The sequence below is a fragment of the Leopardus geoffroyi genome, chromosome E2 (genome assembly GCF_018350155.1).
Source record: "Leopardus geoffroyi isolate Oge1 chromosome E2, O.geoffroyi_Oge1_pat1.0, whole genome shotgun sequence".
Classification (NCBI taxonomy): domain Eukaryota; kingdom Metazoa; phylum Chordata; class Mammalia; order Carnivora; family Felidae; genus Leopardus; species Leopardus geoffroyi.
Window position 1 is genome coordinate 11,593,383 of NC_059335.1, and position 21,468 is coordinate 11,614,850.

General features: G+C 50.9%; 1 protein-coding gene across 3 annotated transcripts in view; it reads right to left on the bottom strand.

Moving 5' to 3' along the window:
• Positions 1 to 13: 13 nt before the first annotated feature.
• The window catches only part of RELB (RELB proto-oncogene, NF-kB subunit), a 30,404-nt gene continuing 8,949 nt past the window's right edge, over positions 14 to 21,468 (bottom strand). For all 3 annotated transcript variants that reach the window (XM_045441978.1, XM_045441977.1, XM_045441976.1), the window contains 8 exons: positions 13,675 to 13,832; positions 11,797 to 11,888; positions 11,478 to 11,609; positions 9,611 to 9,715; positions 3,863 to 4,078; positions 3,062 to 3,130; positions 2,863 to 2,940; positions 14 to 828 (listed from right to left, as the gene is read on the bottom strand). In XM_045441978.1, the coding sequence (XP_045297934.1) occupies positions 440 to 828; positions 2,863 to 2,940; positions 3,062 to 3,130; positions 3,863 to 4,078; positions 9,611 to 9,715; positions 11,478 to 11,609; positions 11,797 to 11,888; positions 13,675 to 13,832 (1,239 nt within the window). In that variant the 3' untranslated portion in view covers positions 14 to 439. The remainder of the gene's footprint in view (positions 829 to 2,862; positions 2,941 to 3,061; positions 3,131 to 3,862; positions 4,079 to 9,610; positions 9,716 to 11,477; positions 11,610 to 11,796; positions 11,889 to 13,674; positions 13,833 to 21,468) is intronic.

The following is a 21,468-nucleotide window of genomic DNA, read 5'->3' on the forward strand; positions in this document are numbered from 1 at the left end:
CCAGACTCCCGAGGCTCAAAAACTCATCTTTATTGGGAAGACTCAAAACAAACAACCTGTATCCCCCACCTTCAGGCTTGGGGAAGGAGAGCTGAGGATCTGCACCCTTCTCCCATATGTACACTCCAGAATCCGCCTGGAGAAGGTGCCCCCCTCTTGTGGGGGTTGAGGCAGCTTTACAAGCTGGTGCATGGGAGCCAAGCCCCTTTTCCTCTCCGGACTCGGTTTTCTCATTTGTAAAATGGGCTCAGGGGAAACCGGTGCTACGGAGCTTCTGACCAGCGTTGAACATGTCCCATTCAGAAGGATGAGGAGGTCGGAAGACTGACCAAGGGTGGCCCAAGGGGATGGAGGTGCTGGACATCCTGGTTGGGTTTTCAGGGCTCCTTCTACCTATTTCCCTCCCCGCCCAGCGCCTCTCTCCTCCAGCACCTCGGGGCTACGTGGCCTCGGGCCCCGGGGACAGGAGCCCTCCCCCAAATCCGACCTCGCGGTACTGGTTGGGGAACATGTTGCTGCCCACAAGGCTGGCGGTGCCCCCGTCCCCGGGGCCTGGGGCCTGGTATGAGTCCAGTGTCATTGGCTCGGGGCCGGAAGGCTCCCCAACAGTGGGCCCTGCAGCCCCGTTGCCCGTGACAGCGCTGGCGAGTGGCGGCGCCGGGGGCAACATGTCCAGCATGGTGAAGAGTGTGGGGGCTGTGGCGTCATCGTAGGCAAAGCTGTCGTCCAGGAGGTCCGGCCCCCCTGGGGGCTCCAGGCCGGGTAGGGACACGGGGCCAGGGAAGAAGTCTGTATCCGGCAGCAGGGCTGACGGCGGGAGGAACGGGCCTGCAGGGATGAAAAGACCGAAGGAAGCAGGGCAGGCTTCAGGGTCAACTTCTGGCCCGGTTCTAACTCGAATGCCCCGATAGTGCTAAATGCGTTATTACTGTGGCCTCCGTTAATCCCAAGGAGACCCTTGGAGTAGGGACTATCACCATTCTCACTTAATAAGCAAACTGAGGCAACATAATTCACTCACACGTAGCTGGCGAGTTGTAGACCCAGGGTTCAAACAATGTTCCTGCAGTGCTAGGGTAGTTTTTCCAAAAAATAAGAAAGCCGAAGAGGCTCTAAAGCCCCTCCACCCCCCACCCCCCCATTATAGACACAACCCGAAGAGAAATCCCTGCACATGGGAGACCCAAATGAGGAGTCACCAGTCCCCAAATTGGAAGGTAAAATTATGTGCCATCATAGGAGAGTCTCTCTTTGCAACCAGACAAACCTCACCAGCAAAGGTATATTACACTTATCTCAGAAAGAGACCCAGGACTACCGGGACTCTATTTCCCAGCCTCGCTTACAGCTTAATGTGGTTATGTGACTAAGTTTTCCTCGCTGGAATGTGGGCATGATGGCTGGAGCTGGGGCAGCCACATTGGACCATGAGATAGAAACTGTGAGGTGAAAATGGCTGGAGCTTGCTTGGGTCTCTGATGATCATACAGCCTCCAAACCATCCCAGGACTGTCTATCGCTGATTATCTGAGAGAAGACATAAAGTTCTACCTTGTCAAAGCCCCTGTTAATTTGGGGTTTGCTGTGAACGCAGCTAAACATGATCATAACAAATGCAGGTGGCATTCCCGATCTCTGGCAAGTTCCTAAGATCTGAGCATGAACTCTGTGCCAGCCACTGTGCTGTGGGACATGACCTCACTAAATTCTAAAAGGGACCTTAAGAGGTAGAGTTTCCGTCTGACAGATGGGGTCCCAAGGAGTCACAGGGAAGTCTCACTGTGGCTAAATTCGGGCCTCAGAATTCAAACTCCGTCTGATCCCATGAGGCCATGCTCCTAACCATTATACTATCAGGCCAGAGCAGCTTTGCCCCAAGGATGAGAGACGGGGACTTTAGGCACTGGGAAACTGGGGTGATGGAGGCGGCAGATGAATGGCAGGTGGCTAATGAGGAGAGGCTGGGATTGGTGGTTGCTATGGGCGGAGCTCTGGAGGCACTGGTTACCAGGGGCAGTGGGTAGAGGGAATAACAGGTGACACTTGAAACCTCCAGGGTGGGGCTGGCTGGGTCCAGGTTCAGCTGACTCTGGCTGGGAGCTGGGTGGCTGGGGTACTGGGGGGGTGGGGGGGTGGGCGGCGTTCTTCCAGCTGGCGGTCAGTGGGTGGGGAGGCTTCTGATGGCAGCCAGATGGGGCTGCGGCTCATGGGAAGTGGAAGCTGGCGTGTGAGTTTAGATGAAGGCAGGGGTCGAACAGGCCAGAGGGTGGCTGGGTTAGAGAGGCTCTCAGTGAGAGTTGGCTGGCCCTGACACCCACCCCCACCTGCCTGCCATCCACTCCCGGCTACCTCCTTCACACAGCGCTTCACCACCAACCTACACAGATGGCCACGTACAGCTCCCCGCCCCATCACAGACCAGGTGGGTGACCTCGGGTAAGACCCCCCCGTCTGCCTCTCTGTCGAGCCGTGCGCTGAGCGCGGAGCCTGCTTGGGAGTCTCTCTCTCTCTTTCCGCCTCTCCCCCACTCGCTCTCACTCTCCCAACATCAATAAATAAACGTTAAAAGGTACATTAAAATCTAAAAGGCCCGTGAGGTAGGCCTATGGTGAAACGCTTCAGAGGAGGCCCTGAAGCTCTGACCAACTTGGCCATGCTCACCCAGCGAGTCAATGGCCCAGCTGAGATCAGAGCCTCCAGACTGTGTCCAGAAATCTTATTCTTTCTACTTCAGGCTGCTGCCTAAGTGGTGAGTTACTGGCCTTGTGGGAGGTGGGGGGACGGGGGGGGGGGGCGCTGAAGAGGCCAGAAGCACCCTCACCCTGCTTCAGAGGGCAGGGACCCACCCGTGCCGTGACCCACCTGAGCCGTGGTTGGGCAGGAAGTGATCCAGGAAGGCCGGCTTTTTCCTCCGCCGTTTGCTCTCGATGCCATGGGGGTCTAAGGGAAGGTGGAGATGAGGAGCCCTGGACCCTCACAGCCCCGCCTCCCCAGCCTAGGACTTAGCCATCCCCTCCCAGGAACCTGGAGATGGGTGTGGAAAGGGGCATAAGGGACACACCGGAGCTGTTCAGCTCCCCAAGGACGTCCGGCATCCCCCGTTTCCGCTTCTTGTCCACTCCGTAGCTGTCTGTTCAGGAGACACCAGGGGCAAGGGAATCCATCAATAATTATAATCAAGCGTTAATTACAGAGACCGTTTAGGAAGTCCTTGACTTGCTCTAGTTTTTGGCCAACTAATGCAAATAGATGTCCACATCTTAATCAGAATGAAAAACCCAAATGCACTTCTAGCCACGCCGGCCTCTTGGTCGTTCCTGGAACACGCCAGGCACAATCCTGCCTCAGGACCTTTGCACTTGCGACTCCAGCTGCTTGACACTATTTCCCACCTCCCACCGCTTCCCTCAAGAATGGCTTAGACATCCTCACGTCCTCAGCCATCCCCTTCTCCAGGAAGGCTTCCCTGATCCCCAGGCTTGGGTCAGATGCCCCCTCGGAGTGACCTGAGTCCCCCGAGCAATTCCATCTCCACTAAAGGACTATGACACTTACAAGGGCAAAGCTGAGGCTATCTTGCTCACTGCTGTGTCCCCAGCACCAGCCAGTACAGGGCCAGGCATGAGCCGACGTGCTGAGGGGACAAATAAATACTCCCCAAATGCCATCAGACAGGTAGCATTATTTCCATTTTACATAGGAGGCTGAGGTTGAGAGAGGCCAAGTTCACAAAACCAGTTAAGTAGTGGACCCCAGTCTGTGCAGTCATGAACCTGCATTTTACTTCTGCCTCTTCCCCTGTCCCCTCTAGGCCAAAGACCTGGTCTCTGGGCAGTGGGTCACCCTGGATTTCTGTGGTTACCATGGTCCCGAGGCAGGTACGTGAAGGGCAGAGGCTCACTGCAGACCCCATCGGTGAGCCGCTGCAGGAAGACGTTCACGGTCACAGGCTCAGCGATTTCCAGGTCCTCATAGGGCGGTGTCTTGAACACAATGGCGATCTGGCGGTGCACATCGGCCTGGGAGAAGTCTGCCCGGCCTTCCCAGGAGGCCCTGCTGAACACCACCGATATATCCTCTGGCGGGAAAGTGGGGACATCAGCTGAGCCAGGACACTGGCCCACTGGGCCCCCAACACGTTCAGCCCCCCCCCAAATCAATGTTGATGTTTTTCAAGTATTTTTTTAAGTTTTTGCAATTCCAGCTGATTTTTTTTTTTTTAATGAGTTCCACGCCCCATGTGGGGCTTGAACTCACGACCCCAAGATCGAGAGTCACACGCTCTACCAACCGAACCAGCCAGGTGCCCCCGATATTGATAGTCTTAAGAATAAAACTAATCATCGTGGCAGCTAACCTGTTGAGCACCTACTCGTGTGCTAGTCACTAAGTATCTTAAATATTTTTTATGTATATTATCTCATTTAATCCTTTTAGCAACCTGAGCGGCAGGTAGAATTAATATCCCCATGGTGTCAGAAGTCCCCCAGACCACTGTCAGATTCAATGATTCACTAAGGGGACCCACGGGACTCAGCATATACTCATACTCATGGCTGAGATTTATTACAGCAAGAAGGTAATGAGCATCCTCAGTAAAGGGAAAAGATTTTGCCTGGAGTAAAGTCCAGAGGAAACCAGTCACAAGCTTCCAAGAGTCCTCTCCCAGTGGAGTCGCAGAGAACATGCTGAGTCCCCCCCCCCCCCCCCGCCCCAGTAACAAACTGTGACAACACGTGTGAAATGCGGTCTCTCAGGGAAGCTCGCTGGAGACCTTGGCACCCCGGGGGTTTTTACTGCGGGCTGGTTCCATAGGCACCGTCTGCCTGGCACATACCAAAATTCCAGACTCCCAGAAGCAAAGCAGGTGTTCAGCACAAAGCACATTGCCCATGCAAACAGTTTAAACACAGTGAGCCACTCCCATCAGTCAGGGAATGGTGGGAGCCCTCTCGACACCCAAGATTCCAAAAGCCAGCCAAGGGTCAGCCCTTGAAGTAGGCCTTTCAAAGGATAATAGTCTCAGATCTACTGTGCCAACTCTCCTACACAGCCACTTTAATTTTTTTTAATGTTTATTTTTGAGAGAGGGAGGGAGAGAGAGAGAGAGAGAGAGAGAGAGAGCACGAGCAGGGAGTGGGCAGAGAGAGAGGGAGACACAATCCGAAGCAGGCTCCAGCCTCTGAGCTGTCAGCACAGAGCCCCAACTCATGAAACTCGAGATCATGACCTGAGCCTGAGCCGGAGTCGGACGTGTGACCGACTGAGCCCCCCAGGGGCCCCGAGTATGATTACTTTTATTAGCATTATACAAGGTACTAGCTTCAGGCCTGGCACTCAGAAATTCTCATTAACGCTAACTCTTTGTAGTGTAGTTCTTGGGTACTTGAGATCCCGTAACATCCCAACACCAGCTCTTTTAGGGATGAGGAAACGGAGACTCAGGGTGGTGAAGTCACCAACCCAAGACTGGCCAGTGAGTGAACGATGGATCAGGACTCACATCTGCCTCTAGTTATTTGCACACACCTGGAACAGTTTCCCTGCTCTTGGTCCCCAATCCCAGGCCCCTAACAATCTCCTTGGCATTCCTCAGATCTTGGCTCAAATATCACCTCCTCTGGGAAGCCTTCCATGGTGCCCAGACCATGTCTGGTCTTCTTGTTGTTCAGTCTTGGTGCTTTGTCTTCTTCCGTCAGCATAACTCACCTTTGGAATTTGTCTTTATTTCCTTATCCCCCCCACTGAACTGGGAGCCCTGCGAGAGCAGAGCCCGGGGCTGTCTCTGTCACTGCTATGTCCCAACACTGCCTAGCACAAGGGCCCAGCACAGAGAGCCACTCAATCACCATTTGCTCATTCACTTAAAATTCTATAAGAACCTCCCATTCCTGGGGGGGGGGGGGCACCTGGGGGGCTCAGCCAGTTGAGTGTCCGACTTCGGCTCAGGTCATGATCAGGTTTGGGGGTTCGAGCCGCGTCAGGCTCTGTGCTAACAGCTCAGAGCCTGGAGCTTGCTTCAGATTCTGTGTCTGTCTCCTCCTCTCTCTGCCCCTCCTATGCTCACGCTGTCTCTCTCTGTCTCTCAATAATACATAAACTTAAAAAAAAAAAATTAAGAACCTCCCATTCCTGGGCACAAAAACTTATACATAAATGTTCGATTGGTCATAGCGACACTTGTAATAACCAAAAGGTGGGGGGAACCTGGGTGGCTCAGTCAGTTAAGTGTCTGACTCTTGATTTCTACTCAGGGTGGTGGGATCGAGCCCTACACCAGACTCTGCATTGCAGAGCCCGCTTGGGATTCTCTCTCTCCTCCCCTCCCCTGCTCATGCTTTCTCTCTCTCTCTCTTTAAAAAAGTTAAAAAAGGGGAGCCTGGGTGGCTCAGTCGGTTAAGCGTCCGACTTCGGCTCAGGTCATGATCTCGCGGTCCGTGAGTTCGAGCCCCGCGTCAGGCTCTGGGCTGATGGCTCAGAGCCTGGAGCCTGTTTCGGATTCTGTGTCTCCCTCTCTCTCTGACCCTCCCCCGTTCATGCTGTCTCTCCCTGTCTCAAAAATAAATAAACGTTAAAAAAAATTTTTTTTAAGTTAAAAAAATAAAAAACAGGGGCTCCTGGGTGGCTCAGTCAGTTGAGCATCCAACTTTTGATTTCAGCTCAGGTCATCATCCCCGGGTTGTGGGATCAAGACCTGCATCAGGGCTCCACAACCAGCATGGAGCCTGCCTCAAATTCTTTCCCCCTGTGCCCCTCCCCCACTTATGCATATGCTCTCACGCTCCCTCTCTCTAAAAAAAAAAAAAAGGAAAAAGAAAAGACAAAAAAAGTAAGATATCTAGGTTTACAAAAAAAAAAAAAAAAAACAAACCCAAAAACTCAAGTGTTTACAAACTAAAAAATTTTTAAATTAAAAAACAAGAATAGCCAACCCAAATGTCCGCCAACTTATAAATGAATAAACAAATTATATATCTGTGCAGTGGTATATTCAGTCATAAAAAGGAATGAAGCACCATACTACCACATAGATGAATCCTGCAAACATTAAGCGAAAGAAGCCAGACATGAAAGGCCATGTGTCGTATGATTCCATTTATGTGAAACGTCCAGAAGAGAGAAATCTACCAACAGACACTGATTAGTGGTGGCCAGGGCTTAGGGGAGGGAAGAATACAGAGTGACTGCTTATATAATAGACCATGAAAATGTTCTGGAACTAGATAGTGGTGGTGGCACCCTATGATGACTGTATTAAGTGCCATTGAATTGTCTACTTTAAAACAGTTAAAAAAAATTTTTTTTTAAAGAGTAAGGGGCAGCCAGGTGGCCCAGTTGGTTGAGTGTCTGACTTCGGCCCAGGTCATGATCTCGTGGTTCGTGAGTTCGAGTCCCACATTAGGCTCCCTGTTATCAGCATGGAGTCGGCTTGAGATCCTCTGTCCCCTCTCTCCCTGCCCCTCCCTCACCTGCATGCGTGCTCTCTCTCAAAAATAAATAAACATTGAAACAATTTTTAATTTTAAAGAGTGAAACTTGTGGCAAAAAACAAAAAAAAGTACAATTTTTTTTTTTTTTCCTGAGAACATCATGTGTGCTTGACCCTGGACTGGGTAGTTCTGGGGACACAGCTGCTCACCAAGACAGCCCTAAGGTCCTACCCTATACACCCCAATGGGGAGACAGATGTTAACTATGTAATCACACAGCCTGAGAAAGGATTGAGAAGGATCCCTGAAGCTGTGACAGGCTCTCCCACTCTGCTCCCCACCTGCCCCAATGGCCTTGCTGTTCCTCCAACACCGGGACCTGCTACCACCCCAGGGCCTTTGCACTTGCTGTTTCCTCTGCTGAATCGCTCTTCCCCAGAGAGTCACACAGATCCCTCATGGCTCCCACAACATACCCTAAGAGTGGTCTTCCCTGACCCCACTGAGTAAAATTGTGCCCACAAGCCTTCCAGCCATTCTTCCCTATCTCCTTTCTCAGAATTGTTTTTCTCCAAACACTACTTTGTCACCATCTTCCTGAATTTTTTTTCAACTCTCTTTCTCTGTCTTTTTTCTGTTTCCTCCCAGAACAATGATTAGGGGCACAGACCACCTGCATTCAAATCCGGTCTCTACCCGCCTAGCTGTGTGACCTTGTGCAAGTTACTTAACCTTTCTGTGCCTTAGTTTCCTGTCTATAAAAGAGAGATAATGATTGGATCTACCTCCTAGAACTGTTAGGCAATTAGATGATCTAATGAGTGATACATACAAAATGCTTGTAAGACGGGTGCCTGGGTGGCTCAGTCAGTTAAGCATCCGACTTCAACTCAGGTTATGATCTCATAAGTTCGTGGGTTCGAGCCCCACGTTGGGCTCTGTGCTGACAGCTCCGAGCCTGGAGCCTGCTTCAGATTCTGTGTCTCCTCCCTTTCTCTGCACCTCCCCGGCTTGCACTCTGTCTTCCTCTCAAAAATAAATAAACATTGGGGCGCCTGGGTGGCGCAGTCGGTTAAGCGTCCGACTTCAGCCAGGTCACGATCTCGCGGTCTGTGAGTTCGAGCCCCGCGTCAGGCTCTGGGCTGATGGCTCAGAGCCTGGAGACCGTTTCTGATTCTGTGTCTCCCTCTCTCTCTGCCCCTCCCCCGTTCATGCTCTGTCTCTCTCTGTCCCAAAAATAAATAAACGTTGAAAAAAAAAAAATTAAAAAATAAATAAATAAATAAATGAACATTAAAAAAAAAATCTAAAACAAAAACCAAAGTGCTTGTAAGAGAGCTTGGCATATAGAAAGGGCAAGATAAACGTTAGCTCTTTATTACTGTTGGGGGTGACGCGATGTATAATAGAGTCACGTGACAGAAAACGCAAAGGATACAGAAAAGACATATATGGTAAGAGGGAAAGCTCTCCCCAGCCAGGCAATGCGGCGGGCACCTGTTTTTTATGAAACCCTCTCTTTGAAAAAGGGACACTTGGGGCGCCTGGGTGGCGCAGTCGGTTAGGCGTCCGACTTCAGCCAGGTCACGATCTCGCGGTCCGTGAGTTCGAGCCCCGCATCAGGCTCTGGGCTGATGGCTCAGAGCCTGGAGCCTGTTTCCGATTCTGTGTCTCCCTCTCTCTCTGCCCCTCCCCCGTTCATGCTCTGTCTCTCTCTGTCCCAAAAATGAATAAACGTTGAAAAAAAAAAAAAAAAAAAAGAAAAAGGGACACTTGAACAGACACGAATGAAGTGGGGGAGATATTTCTCCCCCTCTCCATTTTCCTCTTCCTGTAGCCCTAGCACAGCCGTCATAAAGCATTTATTTATGCAACTCCAGGATGTTAATATCAGAGTCCCCCCGTCCCCACCGCAGCTCCTGGGGGCCGGCACTGCCTGGCCTGAGCCAGCACACATGGCTCTCCATCTTTGAGCATGAATGAGCGAGCGAGTGGCTCCGTGAGCGAACGGACCAGTCAGCTGTTTCACTCGGACTCCCCAACCAGAGTTCTGGATCCTTCGACTCCGCCGCCCCAGTCGACCAGCTCCTCCTCACCCAATCACCCTCCCAGCTCCCTGGCTACCCCAGCAAAGCCAGCAGACCCCACGCCGCCCCGGGGCGCTGTCTCAGGTCCCTCACCTTTCTGCACCTTGTCGCACAGCAGATAGAGCTCCTCGCCCCCCGTGCACGGCCCGCTCTCCTTGTTAATTCGGCAAATCCGCAGCTCTGACGTGTTTGTGGACTCTGGGACAGAGCGAAGGGAAGAGGGATGGAAGCAAAGATGAGAATTCGGTCATCCAACCCTTAGCAGGTACCCCGTGGGTGCCCACCCTAGGCCAGGCCAAGATGGCAACGGAGAAGCCAGCTGGCCTGATCCTCCTGGAACCCGTGGTCCAGGGAGAAGAAGAAGAAGATGCTCAGACGGAAGGGTCGATGGAGAGTCGCGAGTCCTCCAGGCTGAGGCCCAGCGAGTGTCCAGCCGAAAGGGAGGCTGTCAGACCTCAGAGGAGAGTCGGCCAGGTCAGAGGTCAGAGACCATTCTGGGAGGAGGATTCATGGTCTGAAATCTGTAGTGGACACCCTCGTCTTGCCTGTCTAGCAGCAGTCCTGGCCCTCTATCTGTTAACAGCCCCTCAATTTTTCTTGAAGATAACAGCCCCCACCCCCATCTCATTCAAGTGTGCACCTGTCTTGGGGGGCTGAAGCCACTCCCTAGCTCAGCAGTGATCACATGCCCCAAACCTGGCCAATGAAAGCGCTGCCTCCCTCTGGCCGCGGCTGACTGGTCAGAGAGGAACACATGACCAAAGCCAGGCCAATGAGAGCAAGCCCCGAGAATCCAACCAAAAACATTGGGTAAGAGAAGCTCTCTTTGGGCACAGGGGAGAGGTTCCAAGCTGGTAGGATACGAGGCTAGGGCTGCATACAGTCATTTTGCCCCCACCACGGGAGGACCCTGCCAAAAATGACTCTAAATTGGAGGAAGTAGAACTTAGAGTTGGAAAGAGATCCCTAATGGTACTGCTGAGCTCCTGGATTCAGCCAGACCTGAAGCACTTTAGGTGCTGGACCTTGTTAATTAATGGAACAAACAGATTCTTCAGCCCCCTTGAGTTGGAATTCTATCACTTGCACCCACAAAAGCCTTGACTGAATTAATATCCCTCCCATTTGGGGGCACCTGGGTGGATCAGTCACTTAAACGGCTGACTCTTGGTTTTGGCTCAGGTTGCGATCTCACGGTTTGTGAAATCGAGTCCCGAACCGGGCTTTGCACTGACAGCATGGAGCCTGTTTGGGATTCTCTCTCTGCCCCTCCCTCTCTCTGTCTCAAAATAAATAAACTTAAAAAAAAAAAAATCCCTCCTCATTTTGATGCTTGTGGCAGTCACTGTAGGCTGCTAAAACCTAACAGCCATTCCCATTCTCCTCTTCCATACCTATATCCCTCTGTAGAGGATGGAAAACTTAAACACTTGCTTTCCCAGACTCCCTTGCAACCAGGGGCAGCGATGAGACCAAATTACGGCCAATGATACATAAACAGAAGTCTACCAGGGGGATTCTGGGGAATCTACTGTTTTCTGTATAAAAGAAAAAAGCATTATTACTCGTGCTGCCTCTTTCCTAGAACTGCCTAGTACAGTGGTTCAGGTTGTGCATTCTACAATACTAAGGGCCCTCGTTTCCATAGGCTACCTAATAAATGCTGACCACTGCAATTGGGCAGTGTACGGCCTGCACACCGTACAGGGTGACACTGCCCATCGTGCCTTGAACACAGACATCATATCTGGAGCCGTGGCAGCCAGCTCATGACCAAGGGCATCACAGAGCTGAACCAGGGCCCTAATATTGCCGAGCAGCCGAATCAGCACCAACAGACTTGATAACGAGACAAATAAAAATAAAGAACACCCTTGGCTTGTTTGTTCAAGCCATCGAATGTGGGGCTTTCCAGTATCTGTGGCCAACAACGATCCTAATACGCACACCCCAGACTCACTCTTGTCATAGACGGGCTCGGAGAGCACAGGGTCCATCCGGCGCATCTGTCCCTGCTGGTCCCTATATGAGGCCTGGAAGCAAATCCTCACGACATTCATGTCCACCTCTTGATGGTTCTTCAGGGACCCAGCTGTAGGAGAGATATGAGAAGGCTGAGGGTGGGGGGTGGAGACTCCGCTGGGAAGATGGTGGAGAGGGTAGGGACCGGGGGCTGGGGAGATAGCGGATACCGGAGAAGGTGAGGTAAGGGGACCGGGTGGCAGAGAGGGCAAGGCGTTCAGGAGGAGAAGACAATCTGACTAGTTTCGGGGACTCACCATTGTAGGGGTCGATGCCCAGCTGAATCTTCCGCTCAATGGCGGCTTCAATCTCCTTCTTCCTCACACACTGGATGCCCAGATTGTTAAAGCTGAACGGGGAGAGGGAAGGAATGGGTGAAGGGAGGTACTCGTGAATAGGCAGGTAGAGACCTAACCCAGAGGGGGACTCCGGCAGATGCTGCCTCGGGGCTCAGAGTCTCAGGGTGCCCAGCATCAGGAGGGCCCTAGGGTTTAAAGCATTGGGGATTCTCGAGAGCACCGGGAAACGCACCTGTCTTTACCATAGGAAAACACCGGCCAACCCCATTTATAGTGGGAACGCTGCAAATTATGGGGCACCCGGGTGGCTCACTTGGTGGAGCATCCGACTTCAGCTCGGGTCATGATCTCGCAGCTCGTGAGTTCGAGCCCCACATCGGGCTCGCTGCTGTCAGCCTGTCTGCGCAGAGCCCGCTTCAGATCCTCTGTCCCCCTCTCTCTGCCCCTCCCCTGCTTGCGCTCTCTCAAAGATAAATATTAAAAAAAAAAAGTGGGGCGCCTGGGTGGCTCAGTCGGTTAAGCGTCCGACTTCGGCTCAGGTCACGATCTCGCGGTCCGTGAGTTCGAGCCCCGCGTCGGGCTCTGGGCTGATGGCTCAGAGCCTGGAGCCTGCTTCCGATTCTGTGTCTCCCTCTCTCTCTGCCCCTCCCCCGTTCATGCTCTGTCTCTCTCTGTCTCAAAAATAAATAAACGTTAAAAAAAAATTAAAAAAAAAAAACACTACAAATTAAAACCGACGCGATGCCAATGTATAAAAAACTCATCGACACAGCAAGGATCAAAACGTTTGATAAAGCTCTCGATAAAGCTGTCAAGAAGCGAGCACTGTCGCCCACGGTGGGTGGGAGCGTAAGGCACTCCAGCAAGGACAACACGGCAGGATTCATTCATGCTACAGGTATTTCCTGAGCACCTATTGGGTGCCAGGCACCGTGCTGGGCACTGGGGGACACAACCGGGAACCAAAGAGACAATATCCCTGCTCACGTGGAGCTTCCGTGTGATTTTTTTTTTTCTCTGCCCTTCAGTAAATGTATCCATCACTGAAAGTACACCTGTGTGGACTTAGAGCGAGCAATTTCACTTCTAGGAACTGATCCTAGAGAAGAAATGATACATGTGTAAAGCCATGCATTACAGCACAGTTAGTAATTGGGCCACAGGAGGCCGGAACCGTCCCAAGTGCCCATTACTAGGGGACTTGCTTAATTAATTGTGCACGTCTGTACATCAGAATTCTATGCAGCCAGGAAAAAGGATAGGGCGGCTCTAGATGCTTATAGGAGTGATCTCCAAGATGTACTAGAACACGAAAAGGAGGTACAAACGTCTGCTACTACTTGGAAGGGGAGGAAAAAAAAAGCACGTGTAGCATAGTTTTAATCGCCTCTAGGAAGGGACGCTGATAGCTGAAGGACGCTGATAGCTGGGAGGAAGTTTATTTTTCACCGTAGAATCTTTTTGTACCTTTTAATTTTTATTTATTGTAAATGATAAAGGGAAAGAAGGAATGATCCTTGCAGTTAAGTGGGGTCGGGAGTCGAATCCCAGCTTTGCCATCAGCTATCTGGGCTCCTTGACCTCTCCGTGCCTCAGTTTCCACCTCTACAAAATGGGGATAAATATAATGTGTGTGAATGGGCGTGCAGCAGGGGGGCCAGGCCTAGGTAAGCCCCTCCACCACCCCCAGGCCTGGCCTCAGTCTCCCCATCTAGGAAATGCAGTGGGGACAATCTGGCCAAGCGGCCCCTTTTGCTAAGGTTTCCCTGGGCAATCTTCAGCCCCTCTATTTCTCTGGTGCCTGAGGTGCAGGGTTCGGGGTCAGGGGTCAAGTACCTGTGCCGGGGGCTGACATGAGGCCGGAGCCTCACCCTGCAGACGCCGTCGGTGCAGTCTTTCCCCACGAGGCTGTGGGGGTGGACTCGGTGAGGCCAATCCTTCCACACCAGGCAGGCGGTCACCTCCACCTCCCGAAGCCCTCCACAATCCCGGAGCTGCAGGGAGACAGGTGCGCTTTTGGGGTCCCATCGCAGACACCTGCACTCATCCAAACTCCCTGGGGCCTCCTCTGGTAACTCCCCAACCCTCTCCCCCCACAGGATGACGGAAGGGCGTTTGCTTAAGACCCCTCTGGGATCCTGAGCCAGAGCCTTCCGACTGGTGACCTGGGGGCCTCATCACATGGTAGCTGCCCTCCAGATGTGCCTTCTTTGGCCACTGTGAGTTTTAGAAATTTGGATGCACACAGGGTCTCCAAGTATGGCCCACAGAGAACTTACTAATGACCAGAGGAAAAAAGCACCTTCGCAGGGGAAACGCCACTGGGCACCGTGTAAATCAGGTGGCCAAGGTCAACATCACCAATACTGGGCCAAAAGGACTTGGGCACCCTGACGGGGTACACTGGGAAGGCACAACATCGCTGCTGTGACAGCTTTCCAGAAGCACGTCACCTGAATCTCACCGTGATTCCTCAAACGAGCCCAAATGGTGGTTCATCAGGTCAAAAAAAAAAAAAAAAAAAAAAAATCAGTGTTGTGAAATAAAAAGACGGGCAACGCATTTGGGTGATAATCGAACCAATAACATATACGGACCTGGCTGGTAATTACACAGTGGTGTATGTATGTGAAAATGCATAGAGCTGCACACACAAGAATGGATCAACTGCAACGTGATTGGAAAAAAAAAAAAAAAAAAAAAGGAGAGGGGGCGTCTGGGTGGCTCAGTAGGTTGAGCGTCTTGAGTCTCGATTTCGGCTCAGGTCCTGAAACCAGGGTCATGGGATGGGGCCCTGTGTCGGGCTCCGCGCTGAGTGTGGAGCCTGCTTGAGATTCTCTCTCTCTCTCTCTCTCTGCCCCTCTCCCCTGCTCACGCTCTCTCTCTCAAATTAAAAAGAGAGAGAGAGAGAGAGAGAGAGAGACCAGAGCGACATGACAAGCAAATGCAATCTCTAACATATGATCCTTAACTGGATCCTGGATGCAGGAGGAAGAAATGATGATAAAACACATCTTGGGGACAAGCCGGAGACGTAATACATTGGACGATATAATGGGATATTGTTAATTTTCCCAGGGAAGCTAATGATATTGTTAACGTCGCCATGCGGGAGTTTACTCTATTTGCAGGAGGTGCCGGCTGAAGTATCCCGAGGTGAAGTAACTTAATATCTACAATGTGAACGCACATAGTTTAGCACAAACAGTGTGTGTGTTTGCGTGTATGGAGAAGAGTGGCAGATACAGGGAATGTGGCCCAATGTCAACTGGCAAATACAAGTGAAGGGCACACAGGTGCTCACTGGACTATTCTTTCCATTTTCCTGTAATTATAAAATGTTTCAGGGGCACCTGGGTGGCTCAGTCGTTAAGCGTCCAACTTCAGCTCAGGTCATGATCTCACAGCTTGTGGGTTCGAGCCCCGCGTCGGGCTCTGTGCTGACAGCTCAGAGCCTGGAGCCTGCTTCTGATTCTGTGTCTCCCTCTCTCTCTCTGCCCCACTCCCCGCTCACGCTCTGTCTCTGTCTCTCTCTCAAAAATAAACATTAATTTTTTTTAACAAGTTTCATCCAAACGCATCAAAATGTATGCATTAAATATGCACAATTTTGCATATATAAATTATACCTCAATAAAAACTTTTTTAAGCTACGAAAAAAGACTAAAATAATTTTTGTTCCAATTTGGGGAAACCGAAAATTTGGTGCCTGCATTTCAAAAGCATGAAACATGCTATTCCAGATTTCCAGATTCCCTTTAAAGAAAATGGACATTAAGGCAACTGGGGCCGGAATTCCTGTTCAGCAGCCACATGGCAGAGAGGAAGTTTATTTTTCACCGTAGAATCTAGCAGATAGAAACCAGCTCTTCAGATGTCGCCCAGACCCACCTGGTTTTCCTGAGTCACCCGTAGGACCCTGCTAACATCAAAGACCCTGTAAAGCCTGCTCTGAACTTTTTTTTTTTTAATTTTTTTTTTTTCTCAACGTTTTTATTTATTTTTGGGACAGAAAGAGACAGAGCATGAACGGGGGAGGGGCAGAGAGAGAGGGAGACACAGAATCGGAAACAGGCTCCAGGCTCTGAGCCATCAGCCCAGAGCCTGACGCGGGGCTCGAACTCACGGAGCGCGAGATCGTGACCTGGCTGAAGTCGGACGCTTAACCGACTGCGCCACCCAGGCGCCCTGCTCTGAACTTCTAAAAAAAAATTTTTTATTAACTTTTTTTTTAATGTTTATTTTTGAGAAAGAGAGAGCAAGGCAGGGGCAGGAGACAGGGAGACACAGAATCCATAGCAGGCTCCAGGCTCTGAGCTGTCAGCACAGAGCCCGACGTGGGGCTCGAACTCACAGACCGTGAGATCATGACCTGAGCCGAAGTCGGAGGCTCAACTGACTCAGCCACCCAGACCCCCTGAGCTCTGAACTTCTAAAGCCCTTCCCTATAAAAGACCAGGAAAGAATGTGTCTCTGTGGGGGAGTACTGCCCTCTAGGGGGTGTTTGGGATATTGGGAGGTGATATGGATTGACTGGGTAATGGGGACCCACAGCAGGCGGTAGCCAGAGCCAGACGTGCTCCACCGCCTGCGAAACCAGGGACAGTCCAACACAAGTCCTGCAAGATTTTGATCATCCTGCCAACATTCACATCGGTGACAAACCTGTTTGATAAACAGTCCTTTTTCCCATAACTTAAAAATACGCTGAATTTAGGGGGCGCCTGGGTGGCTTAACTGATTGAACGTCTGACTTCGGCTCAGGTCATGATCTCGTGGTCCATGAGTTCGAGCCCCGCGTCGGGCTCTGTGCTGACAGCTCAGAGCCTGGAGCCTGCTTGGGATTCTGTGTCTCCCCCCTCTCTGCCCTTCCCCCGCCTGCGCTCAGTCTCTCTCTCTCTCTCTTTCTCAAAAATAAACACACATTAAAAAAAAAATTACACTGGGGCGCCTGGGTGGCTCAGTCGGTTGGGCGTCCAACTTCAGCTCAGGTCACGATCTCGCGGTCCATGAGGTCGAGCCCCACGTCGGGCTCTGGGCTGATGGCTCAGAGCCTGGAGCCTGCTTCCGGTTCTGTGTCTCCCTCTCTCTCTGCCCCTCCCCCGTTCATGCTCTGTCTCTCTCTGTCTCAAAAATGACATAAAAATGAGAAAAAAAATTAAAAAAAAATTATACTGAATTTTCAAGGACCGCGGCCACCATGTTAACTGAGGGAAGACCGGATTTTGTTTAGACTAAGGGTTGTTTGCCACTTTGGAAGATCCCATCACCAGCTGCAACCCTGGCCAAATGGCGTTTAATTCGCTAACTCCACCTGACCGGGTCAGGCTGCCGATGGGGCTACTGCATTAGTGAGGTCTCAAGTGACTGCCACCTTCATTAGGATTCCCTGGGGCTGTGCCTGAACATTTACATATTGAAATGAAGGTGCTTATTATGCTGTTTATTTTCCTTTTATTTCTCCTTCATATTAAAGTTACGGCATTATGGGGGCGCCTGGGTGGCGCAGTCGGTTAAGCGTCCGACTTCAGCCAGGCCACGATCTCGCGGTCCGTGAGTTCGAGCCCCGCGTCGGGCTCTGGGCTGATGGCTCAGAGCCTGGAGCCTGTTTCCGATTCTGTGTCTCCCTCTCTCTCTGCCCCTCCCCCGTTCATGCTCTGTCTCTCTCTGTCCCAAAAAAAAATAAACGTTGAAAAAAAAAAAAAATTTAAAGTTACGGCATTATGGATTTGGGGGGTGATTATGAGTAGAGAGACGTAATATCGCATATAAATTTCACTGAGTCAGATGGGGTTAAAGCTATTCATTTAACCAGCTCCCCGCCATCATATTAGGAGATCCAGAAAACCTCAGAGTCAACGGTCTGGGGATTCAGGAGAACTGCGGGGCTGGAAACTTCTAAGATGTCACACGAGGCCTTGGAATAAATCAGACCTGGTACCAAATCCAGGCTCTTCGCTGGCCATCTGCATGATAAACCTGTCTATTCTGCCTTTATCTACAAAATGGATATTAGTAAGCACCTGGCACACAGGAGTGCTTAGTAATTACTACCGTCAACTTGCTGTGTGCCCCCGAGCAAGTAACTTCCCCTCTCTGAGCCTCGGTTTCCTCCTTCAAAAGATGGGACTAAAAATCCTGAACCCAGATTCGGAGCCAGGTAGTCCCCTGTTGTTGGGTTTTTACTGTTCTAACTCTTTGAAAATCAAAACAAACACCAAGCCAGAAAAACTGCCTGGAAAGACCTAGAAAGAAAGTGTTGGGGAAAACACAGCGTCCAAGCATCACCCCACAGGTAAGTTCTAGTTACAAAGGAAGGCTGTACCTTTACAACGAAACGGGCTGCTGGCCCCTAGCTGGTATGGGCCAAGGGCATCCCCCTGCGACTCATATGTTGAAGCCCTAACCCTCAGTGATTCAGGATGTGACTGTATCTGGGGACAAGAGCCTTTCAAGAGGTGATTAAGTTAATGAGGCCGCTAGGATGCATTCTGATCCAATCTGCCCAATGTCTGCCCAATAAGAAGAGGTGATTTAGGGGCGCCTGGGTGGCTCGCTCAGTTAAGCTTCTAACTCTTGATTTCGGCTCAGCTCATGATCTCATGGTACATGAGTTCCAGCCCCGTGTCAGGCTCTGTGCTGAAGCGCGGAACCTGCTTGGGATTCTCTCTCTCCTTCTCTCTCTGCCCCTCCCCCATGCTCTCTCTCAAAAAAAAATTTAAAAAGAGGTACTTTGGAGATGCAAAGAGACACCAGACGAGTGAGGACACAGAAAGGGAAGCCGTCTGCAAGGCAAGAAGAGAGACCTTAGAGGAAACCAAATCTGCTGGCACCTTGATCTTGGACCTCCAGCCTCCAGAGCCATGAGGACAATACATTTCTGTCGTTCAAGCCACCTAGTCTGTGGGATTTTGTAATGGCAGCCTGGGCAGGCTAATATACCTCCCCACAGGGCCTGACTCAGCATCACTGACATGGGGACAGACTGCCACCCCATGTCTCCTGATGTGAGACTGATGTGAGCCACAGCATCGCCAGTGGGGTATTCCCACCAAAACATCCAGCCTGATCTCCTCTGACAACGCTCAACAAGCACAGAATGCGGGACATTCGACGAAACAGCTGTCTTGTCCCCGCCCCAAGTGTCCACACCCCAAAGCATGAAGTCAGACTGAGAAGCTAAACTCAGGTCAAAAGACACTAGAGGCAGAGGCACCTGGGTGGCTTAGTCGGTTAAGCCTTGGACTTTGGCTCAGGTCATGATCTCACGGTTGGTGAGTTCGAGCCCCGCACTCGGCTCTCTGCTGTCGGCACAGAGCTCGCTGCGGATCCTCTGGCCCTCTTGTTGCCCGTCCCCCCACGCTCGAAAATAAACATTAAAAAGACACTAAGGCCACCCGTCTTAGTCTGTCCGGGCTGCTACAACAGAACACGTGAACTGGACGACATCTAAGCAACAGCAATTCATTTCTCACTTCTCACTATTCTGGAGGGGGCCAGCATGGTCAGGCTCTGGGGAGGGCCGTCTTCCAGCCCTGACTTCCCTCAGTGTCACCCTCACCTGGTGGGAGGGGCCGGCAAGCTCTCTGGAGTCTCTTACAAAATCATCAACCCCACTCACGAGAGCTCTGCTCCCATAACCTCAGCACTTCACAAGGGCCCTACCTTCTTCTCTCTCTTTTTTTTTTTTTTTTAAAGTTTATTCATTTATTTTGAGAGGGGGGAAGAACAGAGAGCGGGGAGAGAGAGAATCTCAAGCAGGCTCCACACGTAGTGACCAGCACGGAACTGAATGCAGGGCTCGATCTCGTGACCCTGGGATCATGACCTGAGCTGAAATCAAGAGCCAGACGCCCACTGATTGAGCCACTCAAGCGCCCCACAAAGACCCTACCTTGTAATACCATCACACTGGGGACTAGGATTGCAACGGATGTAGTTTAGGGGGACACAAACATTCAGACCATAGCAAGTCCTGTCAATTAAATGCAGCATGTGATCCTGGACTGAATATTAAACAAGTGAACAACAAAAACAACAGCTATCAAGAATATTTGGGGGACACCAGGCTGGCTCCGTGGGGGGAGCACGTGACTCTTGATCTCAAGGCTGTGAGTTCAAGCCCCACATCGGGTGAGGAGAGTACTTCAAAATATAATCCTCAAAGAGAAAAAAGAACAGGGATGCCCTGGTGGCTCAGTCGGTTGAGCATCCAACTTCAACTCAGGTCATGATCTCATGGTTCGTGGGTTCGAGCCCCACATCAGGCTCTGTGCTGTCAGTCAGAGCTTGCTTTGAATCTTCTGTCCCCCTTTCTCTCTGTCCCTCCTCAGCTCGTTCTCTCTCTCTCTCTCTCGTAAAAGAAAGAAAGAAAGAAAGAAAGAAAGAAAGAAAGAAAGAGAGGAAGAAAGAAAGAAAGGGAGGAAAAAAGAAAGAAAAAGAACATTTAGGGGATAATTAGAATATGGACTTAATATTAGATAATACCCTTGGAGGAAAATTAAGTTTCTAGAGCGTGATGATGATATTATGATTATATGGGCACTACATTGTAGGAAAACATCCTTGTGCTTGAGGGATATACACTGAAACATTATGGGTGGAGTATATCTCCAACTTACTTTTAAATCTCCCTCTATAAATGTCTATCTAAAGGGAGAGAAGGACATAAAGCAAATAAGGCAAATGTCATGTTCACTGCAATGTTCTTGTCTATCGTATGTAGGTTTTTACTTTTTCGAAAGAAAAAGATGAGACATAAAGTTGAAAAAAAAAAAACCACCCTGACAATTGGAAAAATAGACAAAATCTTTAAAGATAAAGAAGGGGCTACAAAAATATCCCTCTATGCCCTGTGCTTGCCCCATTCCTGAAAATCCGGTGATGGAATGTACATTTCAAAGTAAACCGTTCTTTCCACCAGAATGTTCCGCCCTGGATGCTGCTTTTGGCCACAATGTCTGGAACCAAATCAAATAACAACTACCTAGCTGAGTAAAGGGAGCCTCCGCTAGGGGAGTGAGTGGTGGGGAGCTCCAAGTCCATTCAGAAGCACCGGACTAACCTCAATTCACACAGCTGGTAAGATTCAAACCCACGTGTTTCTGACTCTAGAATCTGAATTTGTAACCACTATGTTGACTGCTTCCTGCAGGGTGGGGGAAGGACAGGGTTGCTCTGTTAATCACCTAAATAAACCTATGAGTATAAATTCCCATACTTTATGGGAGAGGGGGAGGGAAGGAAGCAGGAGACGTCGTGTGAAGGAGTTTGGACCTGGGGCAGAAGTGGGCTAAGGCCTCGTGGGTCTCCAGGTGGGAGGAACAGCATGGGCGAAGTCCTAGTGGCTGGAGGGTGGCCAGTGAGGAGGGGCTGGGTGGGAATGGGCAGCAGGAGCCAGAGGGTGAGAGCCTTAGAGGCTCAGGGAGGAGATTAGGCTTCCTCCTGGGGGCACCGGGGAGCCAAGAAAGGGTTCTGAGCAAGGGCAAAGAGCAGACGTGCAATTTAACAGGGCCCTTCTGGCTGCCTGGTCGGGAGAAATTCGGAGGACTCTGGGCGCTGGCGGCCATGCAACCCGGGGCTGGTGCAGTGACTCACACACAACTCGGGTTCAATAAACACTTCGACAAA